This window comes from Hakea prostrata, chromosome 5 (assembly GCF_041222555.1).
Source record: "Hakea prostrata isolate BN-2017 chromosome 5, UWA_Hpros_2, whole genome shotgun sequence".
NCBI classification, from domain to species: domain Eukaryota; kingdom Viridiplantae; phylum Streptophyta; class Magnoliopsida; order Proteales; family Proteaceae; genus Hakea; species Hakea prostrata.
The window spans coordinates 2,109,319-2,127,033 of record NC_142604.1 but is presented as its reverse complement, the minus strand read 5'-3'; the positions used below and the strand labels follow the sequence as shown (position 1 = coordinate 2,127,033).

General features: G+C 38.0%; 1 protein-coding gene and 1 long non-coding RNA gene across 3 annotated transcripts; one reads left to right on the top strand and one right to left on the bottom strand.

Moving 5' to 3' along the window:
• The first annotated feature begins 533 nt into the window (after positions 1-533).
• On the top strand, positions 534-11,057 carry LOC149014347 (uncharacterized). 2 transcript variants are annotated; one of them, XR_016173402.1, is made up of 3 exons: positions 534-1,313; positions 3,096-3,185; positions 7,486-11,057. It is a non-coding gene; the product is annotated as an uncharacterized LOC149014347 (long non-coding RNA). The 2 variants fall into 2 exon arrangements; XR_016173401.1 differs by having other exon boundaries at positions 6,679-11,057.
• A 90-nt stretch (positions 11,058-11,147) lies between these two features.
• LOC149014346 (protein WALLS ARE THIN 1-like) lies at positions 11,148-15,240 on the bottom strand. Its single transcript, XM_089155039.1, has 5 exons — positions 14,683-15,240; positions 14,452-14,568; positions 13,955-14,366; positions 13,679-13,830; positions 11,148-11,699 (listed from the first exon to the last, which is right to left on the bottom strand). Exons 1-5 carry the CDS (start codon positions 14,955-14,957, stop codon positions 11,486-11,488), a joined length of 1,170 nt encoding a protein of 389 aa, XP_089011165.1. The 5' UTR covers positions 14,958-15,240; the 3' UTR covers positions 11,148-11,485.
• Between the last annotated feature and the right edge of the window lie 2,475 nt (positions 15,241-17,715).

The window sequence follows — 17,715 nt, the reverse complement described above, 5'->3', positions numbered from 1 at the left end:
CACATTAGTCCAATCTGTTACTTAAAGCCGTTAAACTATTATTTTTATTATTTTTAATTGCAAAATTATCCATTTTAATTATATCAAAATATCCTTAGCAAATTCTAAGGGAAAAAAAAACAGCAACCCCATTGTCTTCGTGCAAATACCCTTCACCAACAAGATGGAAACCTTACCGATATCTGCAAACTCATATTGGCCTTAGTATATATGCTCTCTACTGTGTTACCCTGATAGTTATTTACGTTCCTCTCTTTTTCCTTCGTCATCAAATCTCTGGTCTCCTTATTACACGCCATTCGCATAAACAACATAATTGCCTTTGTTGTCCAGCTAGAAATCGCATCCATCGCATCACTGTTCTTTCTATATTTTGTTGCACAAGGTAGTTTTTTTCAGGACCTAGCGACTTGTCTAGATGCCTAGATCCCAAAGTCCATCTATAAATGGGGAAAAGAAGTTCACAAGGGAGGAGAGGAGAACAAAGAATCTGTTGAGTATGACGCATGCTTCACATTGTGTTGTCGATGGACACGAGGTCCAGAGAGGTCGCCCTGGAATATGGCTCATGCTTTGCATTGCTTGTAGAGGATCCACATTTCTTTGGGCCTCGAAGTTTTTTACCGTTTGGGCTTTGGCCCATGAATAGTTGTCGCATAAGGTTTTTAAACAAAATCAACCCCCATGTACAGGAAAAATAAAACAATCATAGTTTTTCTCTAGCGAAAGGATATCTATTGATGATTGAGGCGTTCGATTTTTTACCAACTTCTCAGATTCGACCTCATTACCTTCGTCGCTCCTCAACTTGGTTGCCGTTAGCTTCATCGCCTCATGATGTTTTCAGATTCTGATAATTTATTCAATAGAAATTTTAGTCTGTGGAAGTTGTAAATATGAGTACTTGAGCTATTGTTTTGATAATATATGTCATGATCAAATTGCTTGAGCAGGGTTGGTAGTTACAGAGGACCAGCATTTATCGTGGTTTTTGTTGTTGGGGGAAATATGAAATTCTTGCTGATTATACGACCTATTAGTGCAGAATTGCAGAAGCTGGATAATTACTCTCAGTTCACTTCCATGCCCTTTTGGATTGCTACCAAAATCTTTCTTTTTTCATTTCTAATGGATATGTTACCCTTTTCCACATCGACTCTGTTCAGCTCTTCCTCTCACTTTCTCTGTCGCCGACTTCCGCTGTTCCCCGACGGAGTGAATATGAATGCCATTTGCCAATAACGAGGAGCTTAAAGCTGTGACTGAATGCTGCAACAGCAGCTCTTACTCTTCGTTCACCAATCTCTTCAAAGGTAAGGGTTATTTTAATCAGAACTTTCAGTTCGTTGCTTACGAAATCGAAGTAGAATGAAGTTCATTTGTGTTCCATATTTGTTTTTGGATAAGGAGGTTAGTTCATTATGCTTGCTATGTCAGGAAATGTATAAGTTGAATTCCAAAAACACTAATAAACAAACATATCAGCAGATCTAGCTAGCATTATGCAAATCAGTGTCAAGTTTTACTGCAAACGCCTCTACCAACACACTAGTTTTAACCACTTACCCCTTGTTTACATCTGTTTGTAAGATCAAGTGATTGCGCAGTTGACGTCCCAACAATCACCTCCCCCAAAAAGTGAGATTTTTTAGATAACTAAACCTCAGCACCGGTGAGTCCCTAAAATCCTCCAACCCCCAAATAGCACCAGGTATTCGAACCCATGACCTCCTGGCTCTATACCACTTGTAGGATCAACCGCATGTCGTTGATCCAAAAGTCTAGAACTGTGTATACAACACCCCAGTTTGAGTCTGGATCTGCTCTGATACTACTTGTAGGACAAGTGCTTGCCGTTGCTCCAAAAGTCCGGACATGTGGATACGGTGCTACTAATATTTCCTTATACCATAGCCAGGAAACACCCCGGTTCAAGCCTAGATCTAGGTGGACCTAGGGCAACCTCAAAACAGCCTGGCGAGGTCCCAACAGTTTCCATATGAACCTCACTTCTAATTTCAAATAATTCCCATCCCCAAGAATTTACAATGGAATATCATAAAGCTGTGGACAGTTAGTTCCATTTGCTGTTAATGATTGCTTTCACGTGATTTTCGTTTCTCTTTTGAGGGAAGTTATTAAAACTGGTTCTTACTTCCATACCATTTTGTCCAAGATCTTGAAATTGGTAAGTTGATAAACTGATGTGAAAATTCCCAAAACTACTCTTATTCAAGTGTAATTTTGGTCATTCGGTATTATGAGGTTATCTTGCAGTTTATTTAGAAATAAGCATGTTAAATGAGAGCCTTCACTTCCCCTCCTCTCCACAACTCCCAACTAATAAGAAAAGAAAGAAGGGTGTACATTTAAAAGGTTAAGCACTATGGAACATTCCAAATCAGTTAGTATTCCAAATCAGTTAGTCAGGATGTTGAAATTCAAATTGAGTTCATTGTTGAGAGTATGGACATCATGTTGAAAGTTGAAAATGTTTCAAAAGGATAAGAATGGTTGGTGGCTGATGCGCTTGATCTAAATTGAGAGCTTAGGATATGAATTACAAGAAAAGATTAGGTTCTAGTTGCATAAACAAATTCAAGAAAAACTTGCTTCCTAATGGCTGAATACGAGATAAGGTAACCGTAGACAGTATATTGGCTGTAGCAAGAGGGAAATGACAATAGATAGATTCACCCATGCTTCACACTGTAAAGCATCAATTGGATAAACTCCAACCATTTCTTCCTTGTCAAACACAAGGCTTGTCTATGCAAAAGATGAGTTGCAACAGCAAACACCAATTTTAAATCGCAGATTAGCTGATGAACCTCCCATTCAATTCTTTTGTATATAAAATTCAAAACAAAAATTGATGTTGGATTAGGACAAGCCCTTACCAACTCTATTAAACATGTCTAGCTGTGTAGTCAATGTCAATACATATGACCCCATTGATGTGTTCTATGATATGCATTGACATGGGCATATTATTCAAATTTGTATTTGTTTTATTGGTGCCTTTTTTTCTTTTTTCTTTTTCCCTTTCCTTTTATGGGAATGAAAGTTCATCAGTGTCTTTATGTGTCGTGCAGGGAAGGTGCAAGGGTGATCTGGGGCTATGTTGACAGGATACTAGGACAACCATCATTAATCAGAGAATCATCCAGATGGAAGTACCCTCGGTGAGGTTCATTCTTGTGTAATGAGCACGCTTTCACATAAACGGATAAAAGTTCTGGTTCCAAAAATGGAAATGGGTTTGTAGATGCAATTCTTAACCCTTCTCCTCAAAAAAGAATTAAGCAGCTTGCAACAGCTACTGCAAATACAAAATCTCATGAGGGACCATTCCAAAAGATGCTTTCTATCGTCCTCCAGGAATGGGGAAAACTATGGCTGCCAGAGAACTTGCTAAAAAATCTATATGAAATTTCATACTTCTCTCTGCCTTTTTACGATGACAAAATTGAAAGTAGTTAGCATGTGTTTTATGAAGCTTGGTTTGGTAGCGTAGTTATTACATATTTGTCTCACATCTTCACGGAGAGCTCTTCAATCAATACTTGATGCAGGCTGCTTCCTTTTTGGTTTCCCTAATGAATGTTTCTTACTGTGGATTGAGCAGGTGATTTTGAAGTTCCCAAGCCAAGTCAATGACTACTTTTCTGAATTATCTGCTTCTGTTTTGTGTTTCATTTGAAACCTGTTTAATGCACTCCCAGAGGTTGGATTATGCATTGATGACTGGTGGTGATGTTGCACCACTTTGATCGCAGGATGTTACCAAGGTACACCAGTTGTTTGACTGGTCTAAGAAGTCTAAGAAACACTTTTTGCTTTTCATTGATGATGCAGATGCATTCTTGTGCGACTAAGTGACATCTAATATATACTCATTTTCATACTTCCTCCCCTGACAAGGGCTGTTGTCATTTGTCAGGTTAGCTCAGTGGTCCTAATCACCCAGTAAACCTCTATTTTTTTGGATGGTCAAATAAGAAAACCCAAGTGTTTAGGGGTTGAGAAACCAATTTTAGATATTGGGATTAGTCCTATTTGCCTAGCACAAAGTTTTCTTGGAAGTCATTGTTGTCACTAAATCATGTTATAATGTATCATGAAGTGCATTTGTCTTGGTACTTAACTTTTCCATTGGCACATACTATCATCCTAACTTCTTGGGAGCTGACATCAGATGATTCATTCCTAGGTTGGTAGGAGACTAACTAGGAGCCAATATCCAGGATCTGGGATGAACTGGTAAGCTTAGGTAGGTCAAGAAAGGGATTTAAGTCAAAATAAGATTAGGGTTTAGTAGAACCTCGTGTTTGATGGTAGAGTTAGGTTGTGTTGATGTAGGGGTGTCTATCAGTGAAGGCTTGATGTTTCATTGCTGAAATTGGAAAATCAGCACGGGAGGGTTTGGTTTCCACTTGAGGGAGAAAACAAGATGAGGGGATATAAGGTTTCTGATTGATCAGAAATCAGATCGAGTTCTCCCGGCTTCCAGGGCAGAGAGGATAATTTGATCCAAAGATGGGGGCAACCTAAGGTTGGTTTGGTCTGTGCAGGATTTAGGATTTCATGGGAAGAAAACGAGATGGGGTTTTTCAAGGTATGAATGAGGGATGGGGCTGCAGGTTGGATCTAACTGTCTAGGGGATGGGAAGGGATGGGTGATTGAACCTGGTAAGGTGCTGTTTTAATGGAGGACTTGGTCTGTGGGAATTTCTGGTCTTGGGAAACAAGAAACAAAAGGGGCAAATATAGGGTTGTGCTGTGAGAGGATGAAAAGAAGAAGAATTGAAGTTTGGCTGATTCAACAAATCTTCATATCTCTTACTGGTAAACCTTGAACCACCAGAGAATTCCTAGTAACAAGGAGCTTCAAGAAATTTGATTGGGAGCAGATTTGGAGAAAGCGTAGAATTCGATGGAAAGGGAGAACGGGAGAGAGAACACAATCCTAACTCAGCCATTCTCAAATAGAAATTTCATCAAATGATGGGTTCAACTGAGCAGTTACATCTATATTTATAGTCACAATGGGTGACATAAAACTTAAAACTCAAGCTAGTGCTACAAAATATCTTACCAACCCCCCCCCCCCAAAAAAAAAAAAAAGAAGAAGAAAAAAGTGTAAAAAAACTAGTGCTATAAATAGAGTACCTAAAAATAAACTAGGGTTACTGTCCATGTGAACGTCTACTTTAGAAGTTATTTCGGTACTAAAACTGGCTTCATGGCTTAAAATGAATGAACTAATTCAAATTAGTACATGCCGTACTCTGCCCACAATTTGAAGAAGTATTATATTGATAATTCAACATAGTAAAAATGATGATGTTGAGATGGATGACTGGCAAAACTAGGAAGAATAAAGTAAAGAATCATCATATTAGATCTGGTTTGGAGTAGCTGTGATACGTGATAAGCTACTAGAAAGTTGTTTGAGGTGGTATAGGTATGTTCAATCCCATAGTATAGAGGATTAATTTAAACCAAATTGAAAGAACTGAAAGAGCTAGGGGCAGACTAAAATAACCCTAAGAGAAATAGTGAAAAACATAGCTGGCTTAGGCCTAGTATTCAGTATGACCTTGAATAGAGCTAATTGGAAAGCCATGATCCATGTAGGCAACCTTATTGGTTGGGATGAGGTTGAATCGTATTATACAACTAATGGTACTGGTGTAGGGAGGAATTACCCGAGGCTAGTTTTGAACGGCTGATGCATCATTAGACATCTAGCAAGGGATCTATTCAATGCTATCACTGAGTATGGGCCTACACTAACCAGATTTCTCAGCCAAATCTATTTTAGTACCTTGGCTGTCAGATATTGAATGCTGAGACTGCATCAAATGTATAATGTCTTCAGTGTGAAGAACATGGTTGCGATGTTCAACAAAAGTACGCTATTCATATTATCTGTCATCTATTCTTAATAAGCTCATCCTTGCTTGACAGCCGATTCTAGTCTCTAGACGATGTTCCATTACCACCTTATCTCCTTTTATCTAGTCAAAATCCTTCTTTATTACAAACAAATTGCCTTTGCTTGATGATTCTTGGTTCTTCCTTACTCCAATGTATATCGGCTCTCCTTGCACTAAAACCAATATTTCGCCCATATTGGTCATAAAAATGATGAGTTTCATCTTTTGATTTAAACCTCATACCAATTTGAGGCTTGTTTTTATCTTGATCACCATCCATATCCAACCAAGTGTGACAACTCACTACAAAGATTTATTTTTAAAATGTTAGTCAAAGTTAATTACTATGATGATGCTTGTATCATTCCTATAGACAAAAATTTCAATTAAAAATTAATGTTCAACTCGAGCAACCCACAGGTCAATAAAAATTTTCTTAAATGAATCTAGGTAGCTAACAATCCTAGTGTTACATATAGAAGGAAAAGAAACCAAACAATCCTAAACGAATTCTAAAACATAAAGTTAAAGCCAACTGGAACTCAAGTTGCTAAAATATGAAGTTGAAGCCACTCAAAATTCCTGTGGATGCGTTAATTTATCACATCGTCTAGTTCTGCATTTTATACTTAGTTCCTTGAATTTATTAATAAAGCTGGCCATCAATAAAATCAACTACCTTCCTAATAAATAAAATGTAGATGTAGATGATGGGTTTATAAAATTGTTTGTGTAGGATATGTGGTGAGATGGACATAATCTTGTGGTTTCAGGGAGTACAGTTTCATTACACAGATCAGCTCAGTTTATGAAGACCTGCATTTCTCAGTAAGTTGTGTTAGACACTGTATAAGGATAGGCAATGGACGGCATGTAAGACCACTATTTCTTCTCAGTCAGCCCATATGGTACAATAATGTAAGGCAGAGCTGAAATTGTTTGAACAGTTAACCAGTGACAAAAAAAGCTGTCACTTCATCTATTTTCTTTCCAAACCAAGAGATATCTTGATTCTTGACAATGTTGCTAATTATTCCACTTGAAAGAGGGAGAAAAAGTAAAAAAGAATACAAAGTGGTGCAAGATACTGGAAGGAATACTCAGATGATAGTTGAAGGAATGCTTCTTGATAAATAAAATGTAGAAGTAGGATGTTTGCTTAGGGTCATCATCATTCATCATCAAGCCTTGTCTCAACTAAATGGGGTTGGTTACATGGATTCTTGCCTTCCAATCAACTCTATTTGAGGCCATGCTAAATACAAGGCCCAAGCCATGCATATCCTTTCTCACCTCTTAAGGTTACTTTTGGTCTGCCCCTAGCTCTTCTATTCCTTCAATCTGGATTATGTCAATTCTCCGTAGGTTGTTTGCTCAGGGTATTTTTCAATAAAGCTGGCCATCATCTACTTTTACATTTTATACTTAGCTCCCTGAATTAATTGCTTGCTGCCTTGCATTTTCTTTGTATTGTTGACTTCTAGAGTTTTCGCACATCTCCTTGATTCACAAACTATGGGGTGGACAAATAATATTGGAACAGGCTTTGGACATTTTGCCATTTATACTGAAGAATAGAATACGTAGAAAGAAACAGAGAAGAACCTGCAGTTGCAGCAGCAGGAGGTTGATTCAGCTTTGAGCAGGGATTCTCAATCTAGGAATGTTCCATGAGTGCAGTTGCAGCAGCAGCAGATTCGTTGATGGGATTCTCGACCTAGGAATGTTCCATGAGCTAGGGTTGGTGCAGCTTCTTCATATTCTCTCCTCTCCTCTATTCAATTTTCTGCTTCCCACCCACGAAGCAGATGAATGAATATCGCAGGTTGAAAACTTGAAATGCAGGTTGTGGTGGGTTTGGTTCGAGTTAAACTTCAGATGGTTTGGTTCCCTTGGAGGAAGAACGGGTTTTTTCACTGAAGTTCGTATAATATGCACATGCTGTTTTGTGTGGTGAGATTTAATGGAAACTACGTGGCAACCATCCAACACTGGGCACCACAGGCACCACAGGCACCAGCCAAGCAAGATCCTGCTGGATAATGTAAATCTGGCTGGATATCATCTCTTTTCACGAACAACTGCTTAAGATAGAGGTCAAGGGTTTGTCTGAAGATGTCGTTTGAGACGCAGCTGCTAACTCTCACCCATCTCTCGCTAGTTGCTCATCTTCTCCCTTGCTTTGTCCCTGTTTTCACAAACCCTACCCATTGAAATATCTTGGTGCAGATTGTCAATGCTGTCTCTCTTTGTCAAACACATTACTTGCAACTTCATTCACTCTCAAGATGAATTTACTACCCTGAATGTCCTCTCTTCCTCGATTTTTTCTTAAATTTATTGAAACTAAATAAATAAACAAATTGAGTTTATCCCAGTTTTTGGAACTTCTGGCATTTCCTTGCTTTGAAGTTTAGAATTTGCAGTGGCATTTTTCCTTGCCCTATGATGCTCTGAAAATTTCATATAGGTTCTTTGGCGATGTCAAAACCCCATATTTATATCTGTTTTTCTCCAAAGATGTCATCTCCCTGACTCCCTGACTCCCTGTCTCAAATACCAAATGTGTATGGTTTCTAAAGCCCCTTCATTTGGGCTCCCCTTTCTCTCTGTAGTTGTGTTTATATGTGTTCCTCTGTTAAACTGTTTGTGTGAGTGAGGTCACCGGTTTTGTGGTTGCTCCAATCAGGTATTGCATACTTCTGTTTGAGACAATAAGATTGATTGGTGACCTTCACTAGCATTGTAAGTTTAGGTCTTTTACAGTCTACACAATTAGAAATACTTCTTTTGTATGTTTAGTTCTTTATCAGAAATATATCACAGAAAAACAATAGTTTGTGCTCAAGCATGGGTTATTCCTTAACAATCACTACTCCATGACTGTTACATTCACCAGGCTGTATCAAAAACAATTTATCCTTTATTTTTCCTTAAAAATAGATTGTAGAAAACCAGCAAATCAGTCGTGTTTCATTGATGTTCTTCATCTAGTTCGTTGCCTTGTGAAAAATTGAGGCATTTGGAGTGCTATGACATGCATATTGGCATTGTGGGCTTATTTTTCCTAAGCTTGAGTCTCTGAGATTTTTACCAGAAAGAAGAAAGCACTCTCTGAGATAGAGAAGGTGTGTTTCTTTCTCTTCCTTTTTGGGGTAGAAGGCACACAAACATGATTGAGCGGTGGAGAGATGAATGGAAATCCATTAGCCTTCCTAAAACCAATAATCACTTTTCTGCACTCGCAAGACTCATTAAGCGAGGATAATTATTGAGTCAATAGATGGAATTAGAAAAACCAGATCATTAATCTTAATCTTAATCATAACCTTAGTCTTAAAGCAGCAGTAAAACTATAAGGTGGAAACATTTGGCTGGGACAGCAATCTCTTTTTTGTTTGAAGATAAGAAAGATTAATTAGTAAAGTTTTGCTGCCTCACGTAACAACAATCCCACTAATCCTTCTATACTATTAGTCCTTTTTCATGTTTAGTAGCTTTAGCTACCGCCCTTTTGCTTAGTTAAGCCTTTAAACATCAATAAAGTGCTTTTTGTTTTTTTTAATTACTTTAGCTGCTCAACCCACCTTCATTTGTCTGGATTAATTCTGGGAGAAGATAAGAAATCTCAGTTTGTTTCCCCCTAAAAGTTACATAAGAAAGGGATGTTTGCATGTTAAAATGAGTATGGGTGGTGCTTTATTTTTAAAAACAAACACAGATAAGATATAAAATAACCAGTGGAATTCTTAGATTTTGTTTCTAGAGATAGACATGCAGTAGAGTAGAACTCTTGAGTCGCACTTGTTTTTTTCCCCAAGGAAGAAATCTCTAGTGGGTAGACAAGAATTAGGTTAATAAGGCAAAACCTTTGGATTTGTCTTCTTCTTGTTTGCCAATCATGCAAACCAATTAAAGAACTTGTAAATAGAGTTGTTTATGAGATCCATCTCTCTTCTGCACTATCTCATGTTTTTTTTTTCATGTAAATTTTGAAATCCAGGCAGATGAACACAGATTTCCTGGAAATTACTTAGCCTTGGTTAAAGTCTATACCCCTTCATATTTTGGAAGTTAGAAAGTATTAGTTCCCTCCACCACTGATTTGAAATATCTCATCTGTTTTTGCAAGTGAGAAATCCTGATTAGTCATCAAAGTTATAAGATCAATTTGTTGAGTATTGGCTATTAACCTACAACTCTTGGTAAATCTTGTGTCACTTTATTGTTGTTCTTTCCATCCTTTCTCCCTTTTGAGTGTTATAGGCTTTGAGGCTTTCGTTGGGGGTGGTTCCTTTCCTTTCTAGTTGTAGCCCATCTGGCACAGTTCTTTACTTGACTCCTAAAAGTAAAGGGAGACTTTATTTCGGTACAGTATGGGTGGTTTGGTTTGGATATAGTACCGAACACATCATGGGCAAGTCACCATGGTCTGAACTGTGAAGTCTGATTCATCTGGTAGAAACTGGACTGTGTGGATAGCAGAAAATACAAAACAAAAATGCAGAACAGTGGAGGCAACTTGATGGACCTAAATCTTCAAGATCTCACACTGGGACCCCTCAAATTATTATCAGTAATCATGTTATATGCTCATCTGATGGGAAACACAGTACACAGAGTAGTGAAGTATTGATTAGTAAATGAAATCATTATAGATGAGTAAGGTGATGATGGAAATGAAAACTGGATCCTGAAAAGATGACATGCTTCTCTCTCATGGGCATTTCAGGTTCAAGGAAGCTAAATCAGCAAGGGATCAGTCTGTACTACAATCAACATAAGCCCAAGAATTTGGATCAGAAAGAAGTTGCTGACTTTTTTAGATCTGAGATTTTCTTCTGAGTTTCTGATGCAATAAACACTGGGGGGGGGCTATTTGCTGCAAGATGCAGGTTTCATTGATGGCCAAAAATTAGAGACCAAACATTGAACATGCTTATAAATTGGGATCGGCCTTGAATCATCTGGTTTTGATTCCTTGTACTGTGAAAAACAAGTCAAGAAGGAGTAATGTAGGAACATTTGATTCGTTGAATGTGTCGAGAGCTTTGATGTCATATTTCTAATCTTTGCTTTGGGAACAATATATATTAAATCATGAATGTTAAAGTGCATCTCTTTCCAGTTTTCAGATATTAGATTATAATCATACAAACGTGGGAAACAAACTCATGTTTCTCTTTTAAAAGTTGTGAAGAAAGCTAAAGCAAATGGCAGATCTTAGAATTGCAACTCTTACAACACAACCCTTTTTAATTCAAGTACAGTGATCACAGATCTTGAGAGGGGCCCTTAATTGGCTTTGAGCTCTTTCAAAAGTAAAAAAATCAATAAAAGAAAGTAAATAAAGAAGCAGCTGAGCCCAGATGATCAATCAAATATTTGAAAAAGTAGAACAACTCACATACTTGATATAAATGCACACAAAGCTTTCTCCTCACTTTCTAAGAAGTATAACATGACTTAAAAATATCACCAAACTTAGTTTTTTAGAGATCCAAACACTTTTTAAGTTCTCCAGATCTTTGTGGTCTTTGAAATCAAACATTTTGATCTGTAGTAGAAGAGAGAAGTGGCTGTGCAAGTGAGGACTTGACATGGCTTGCTGCTCTATTGTTGATGACCCCATGAGAATGCTCAGCATTAGGAGATGATGCAATAATGCTTGCAGCCTCTTTAGCAAACTTTTGCTCCTCACTCTTCCCCCATAGAACTAAGTACAATCCGATGATAATCAGCACTGCACCGATGATCCTGTTGTGTAATTTGTACATCAAAGTTGCACCCATCAACAAATGGGACATAAATAACAAAAATCACATAAAGAGATAAGAATATCTTAAACCCAAGAGATCTGACTGTATTTGGGAGGTTCATGATAGAGTTAATGATGATATTCATTATTCCAGGAGTTCATTCAAAGCAGCAAATCACTCTGGATGAAGAGACTCTTGTCTACTTGAGTGACAGAAAAATTTCTTCCAAGGGGATTATTGTAGGGCTGGGCTACCTAGTGGGAATCTGGGCTAGCTTTGACAAAGCATATAAAACCATTGAGCTAGAGTTGGAGAATGACCTAACATTATCACCTTATCCTCTTGGTTATTATATCCAATTTGTTCTGCAAACAGTTGATGACTTGATATTATCTTAATGGAATTATGATATTGGTTAAGAGCTTAACATTGTTTTCCTTGTCGTATTTTGTGGCACTTTTTTCTTCTTCTTCTTCTTTTTCTTTCTTTTTTCGTATGAAAGGCTCCCAAGCCCCCACATCATTAATTATTAGATTCAAAAGAGATATCCCTTTGACTATCCCACTTAATCACAGACAGAAGCAGTTCCTTTATAAGCTGTAGTGCTATACGACAACTTTGCCATTTTTCTTTTTCTCAATTTTCCCTTTCTGTGGTTCATCAAAACTTGTTCTGTTAGCATCAAAACCAAAAAAAAAAATACCATAGAAATTATTCTAAGGTAGAAGTCTATCTGCTGCTGGCCGTTTATATTGACATTTTATACAGTAAGTCAACACCAGTTAGCTAGGCAAAACAGTATAGAAGAATGGAAAAGCTTCATAAAATAGAGAGCACCCATGATGCCAGTATAGAGAGAGTGGATCTTCTACACTTGTAGGTAAAGGATTCTAACTTATATAGAAAGGGTAAAGGATCCCATCATCTATGTATCACAACAGAATTAAAGAAAGAAAAAAGAACTGATAAACTGGAGGTAATTGTACAGAGATGAGGAATCAATTTGAGAGACTAATTATTACCAGTAGACTTTTGTCTATTCGATGCACATGAAACTGACAGTTGCATGACTGTGCATAAAACCTTTGTCAAGCAATTTAAAAACTTTGTATGTGAAGAAACAGAATCTAAGTTAGTATTCTTTTTAAAACCTAAAATTAAAGGGACCAGTACAATGAACCCCAGAATAGTTGATAAGCGAGGAGATTGAACTCATTGAACAGACTGGATGCATGAGAGTATGGGTGGACCTGACTCCAAAGCATTTCCACCAACACTGAAGCTATGATCACCCCCACCACCACCACAACCAGCACAAGTGAATATTCAAAAAGTATTCAGTTTAAATTTATCTGAAACCCAACCCACCACCACAACCAGCACAAGTGAAAATTCACAAAGTATTCAGTTTAAATTTATCTGAAACCCAACCCATATATTTAATAATCTGATGTGTGATTTAACTGATTGGCCTATTTGGGTTTTTCTTTTGGTCCCCAGGGTTATTCCTAATCCTCCTAATCTTCAAAAACCCATTCTGAAAGGTTTGATCTGAAACCCCTATGAACAGTCCCATCCAGGGCCTCTAAGAGGCAATACTAGTAGAGTACTAAGGGACCACCTTAGGGCTTAGTGGATAACTGATGAGATGGGACTTCAAAAGGTCAAACAGTAGGTGAAGGTGGACATCTAAATATAATAGCAGAAAAAAGATAGTTTCTCCAAATCCATAATTGTCTGAACCGAAGAACTTATACTTATGATGAAGGTTTGATCTTTTTTATACTTATGATGAAGGTTCATCTGGACTAGTTTATGTAATATCATAAGGGAGTTGAATCCATAATTTCTGCACTAAAAACTGTTGGTAATTACTAACAACTCTTTAATCATAGGCCTTGTCTTTGGAGGGGGAAAAATCATCACCCATGAGTGAAGGAAAATTAATTAATCTAACAAGAAAAGTAAAAAAAATACCCGCCCAGGTAGAACTGCTCGCCCAGTGTAAGGGAAGCCATGATAGCGACAACTAAGGTCTGCACTGGCTGATATACTGCCACAAACACGGGACCACCCCTGTCAATGCACCATATCTGAACAGCAAATGCAATTCCTGATGCCACCACTCCCTGCAACAACAATAACCCAGATGTTAACGAATGGAATTACCTCATCTTTGATCATCAAACGTCATTTGTTTTGTCCATTTGTTGATTTTTTTCATGCATGGATTCAGTGGCTTTTGAAACTTACGGCATAGAAAACACTGAAGAGCTCAGCTCCAGAGTGGACAAGCCAAGCTTGGGAATCCCTCTCTGCGAATGCAGCGATGGCAAGGAACTGTAGCACCCCAAAAAAACACGTGTAGGAGGTGACAGAAAGCCTTGCTGGGTACTTCTTTAGCACAGGAGATTGCAAGACTAGCCAACCAGACCAAGAAAGACAATGGCCGATTAGGTAGATACAACCCAAAGTCCAGTTCTTCCCCTCAGCATCTCCCAGTGATTGAAATAGATGTGTGTTCTGCAAGTGTGCCGGTGGACCTGCCGGACCAAAAATTGTTGGCCCCTTGTAGAGTGTTATGACCATAGCTCCGGCCACACATGACAGTGTTCCCACCACCTTGGATATGCCATCTCTTCTATTTATTCTTACATGTTCTATCCTGCAACAAGTAACCCAGTAAGAATCTCAAAGATGCATTGGAACTTAAATACATTAGTGAATGTAATTAGCTTAGCTGCACTTGCCTGAGTAGGGCAGCCATGAGAAAGGTTATTGCTGGAACAGAGTTCTGTATGGCAGAGGCAAAGGTAGGTGAAGTGTTGTCTAAGCCCAACAAGTAGAATCCTTGATTTGCTGTTATTCTGCAAGTTCATTGAATACCCAACAAAACCCATCCTTGATTACTAGATTAGATTCAAAAAATTAAAGCAACCACAATAAAATTGTATGTATATGATGTTCAATTCAAGCCTTACCCGATTAGAGCAAGGAAGAAGAACTGAAGAAGAAGAGAAGCTGTAATGGGTGGCCTCTTCTCTAAGAAGTAGGCAAAGGGAATGAGCAGAATCAAAGCTATGATATTCCTGTAAACAGGGAAAACGATTTTGCTGATACCCATATTAAGGGCAGCTCTAGAAACCACATGAAAACCTGCATAACCAAACTGCAAGGCCAGCATGGCCATATGCAGCTTGGCCTTTTCAGGCACCACACACATTCTCTTGGACTGTGATGAACCGCTATCCGCCATTTGAGCTCTCAAGTGGAGAGCGGCAGAGATAGAGGATCAGAGGCAGAGAGACGGAGAATGCAGAGAGATATTCAAGGGAAGGAGTGAGCAAGAGAGATAAGAAAGCTTGCGATGAGTGTTCAGAAGAGGCTGGTAGAGAGGGGTATAAATATAGATGAAGGGGTCATGGTCCTATGGAGGAGAAAGGGTGACCCACACACACTGAGGTCCTCAAAAGACGTTAAATCTACAGTTGATAGCTTCAAGTGTTTTTGATTGTCTCCCACAATCTTCATCTCTTCCACTCAACTTTTTCATTTTAATGGTTAAACAACAGCAACCCATTGGACTAGTGGACTTGTTGATCACTGTGTGTGTGTGAGAGAGAAAGAGAGAGAGAGAGAGAGCTCTTAAGAGGGTCTCTGTTTTGGCTGCATGCCATTAATGATGATGAATAAAGAAGGGTAGAGCCGCCATTGATATATAGCGCGCACGAGGGGAGCTTGGCTACGCCATGCGTTCCTATCCCCATCAACACCTGACCCTACCCACCTTAGAAATTAACCACTTTATACATCTTCTTCTTCTTCTTCTTCTTCTTCTTCTTCTTCTTCTTCTTCTTCTTCTTCTGCATGTGTTCTGCTGATGCTTCTTCTGCTTCTCTCTCTCCAGATAAATTCATTAGTTTACATTTAAAAGTCTTAGTATTTCTAAAAAGGGAAACTACGGTGGTTTCTACTTTCCAGAATACAAACACTGTAACACAGAGATGTTACTTATTAAATATGTCATCTTGCATCATCCACCTACAGGCTACAACTAGTGCATAAATAATGTATAAACAGTATCCCAGCCATCCATTATCAATAATCAGGAGTTAGGTTTACCAAAAAACAATAATCAGAAGTTTGGTGACTACAAAAATTAATTATAAACCAAAAAAATATGTAAATTTTGCAATGAATAGGGGTTTCAATGAAACATTGTTGGCCCAAATGGTGGATTTAGGTCATAAAATAATCAGCCCTGTAAGAGACCTAAGATTCGGGTTTAGTCATCGGGCCAACACAACTCGATCCTATCCGAACAGGGTAAAATTAGGGCTAATCGACCTATTAGGATAAATCAAGACAGATCAGGCTTAGAAAAACCTTAACAAGATAAAGTTTGGATTGAGAGTTCTTGTAAGGTTTAGATTTAGGGTTTAACTTGTTAAGATAGAATTGGTTTAGGCTAAATATGCTGAACCAACCCTTCTCCTAAGTTTAACTTTTTTTTTTTTTTTTTTTTTTTTTTTTTTTTTTTTTCATAACAGCTCCTTTGGTTACAGCGTTTCTGGTGCACACCGCAGAACAACTCCAAGTCTGGGTCCAAGTTCTTCTGCGTCGAGCTTGATCGGTACGCCTTTACGGTATCGCTAGATGGGAAGTTTGAACATTCTCCACACTTTCGCTGCTACCATCGTTGTAATTGTAGGAGTTTTGAATCCGCCTTTGAGGCGTGTACTTTGTCCTCCTATGTGGGTGTTCTGTCCGCCCTTGAGGCGTGTAAGTTGTCCCCCTTTGAGGGTGTTGATGTTGTTTTGGTGTTCTTGTTCTAAGGGTTTTGTGGCTGTAATCCACTTTGGGCTTGACCCAACCCTTACCCTGGCTGACCCTGTCTATTGCATGTACGACAGTTTGGTCTTTTGCCGCGCCTTGATTCAATTTGAACCTTGTGTTCTCATGCAGGTGTGTTTGTACTTTGTTTAGTTATATAAATGAAGTGCTGTTTACAAAAAAAAAAAAAAAACCCTTCTCCTAAGTTGTCCATGGGAACTTGAATTCAAAAACCACACAGCCTGATAGCAAATCTCTTCCCCTAAGCTGAGTTACTGGTTTTTTTCAACATTTAGATTAGGAAGATTAGCATTAAAGTCGATTACATAAAGAGGAACCCAATGAAGTGTTACCACTAATATTGATCCCCACACTCCCAAAGTTTTTATTGTTGTGGGCTGTGTTTTGGTAATTAAAATCTTCTCCTAACTTTACCAGACATGCTGCTCGCTTGATTGAGACCATGCCATCATTTTTAAGATTTACATCTCCAAAAAGAAGTAAGAAAAGAAATTCCATCTCTCTGCTTTCTGTTCCACCAAACATAAGATTATTAGATTAATCATAATCTCACGTCTCCTTTTAGACTATTATGTCAAAAGGAGAGAAATGGCTAAAAATAAAGTTTATTTATCAAATTATGTATATAATATAGGGTGAACTCAGAGCGAAAGGTTTTTTAGTGGCCTGTTTGGTTACATGAATTCAAAGATTTCAAATCTCTGAATTCATGAATGCAATATTTATACCCATTCGGTTGTAGAAATTCTTGGATTCATAAAATCTAGAGATTCATCTTTTTACACTAAAAACGTGAATCTGTAGATTGATAGGTATGTGGTAAAATCCAGAGATTCACAAAAGCGTTAAACATTTGTGCATTCACAAAAATCATGTTGAGGTCCAATATTGAGTATTGTATCGCTCTGACTAATGTATTTTAATGTAATTCAATAGAGACACGTATCAAGATATATCGTATCGGTTTGTTCAAATATAGATACATATCGACAAGTATCGTATAGTATCGTGGGATACTTTAAACCTTGTTAGAAATGATGCATAGTGAGCTTCCCATTCTGGGCTCAAGAAGATACCATCATCTGGATTATTGTCCTTATTTGATCTTTTAGAAAAGGGTAGAGTCTGAAACCATGTTACCATTACTTCAATTCATAGTG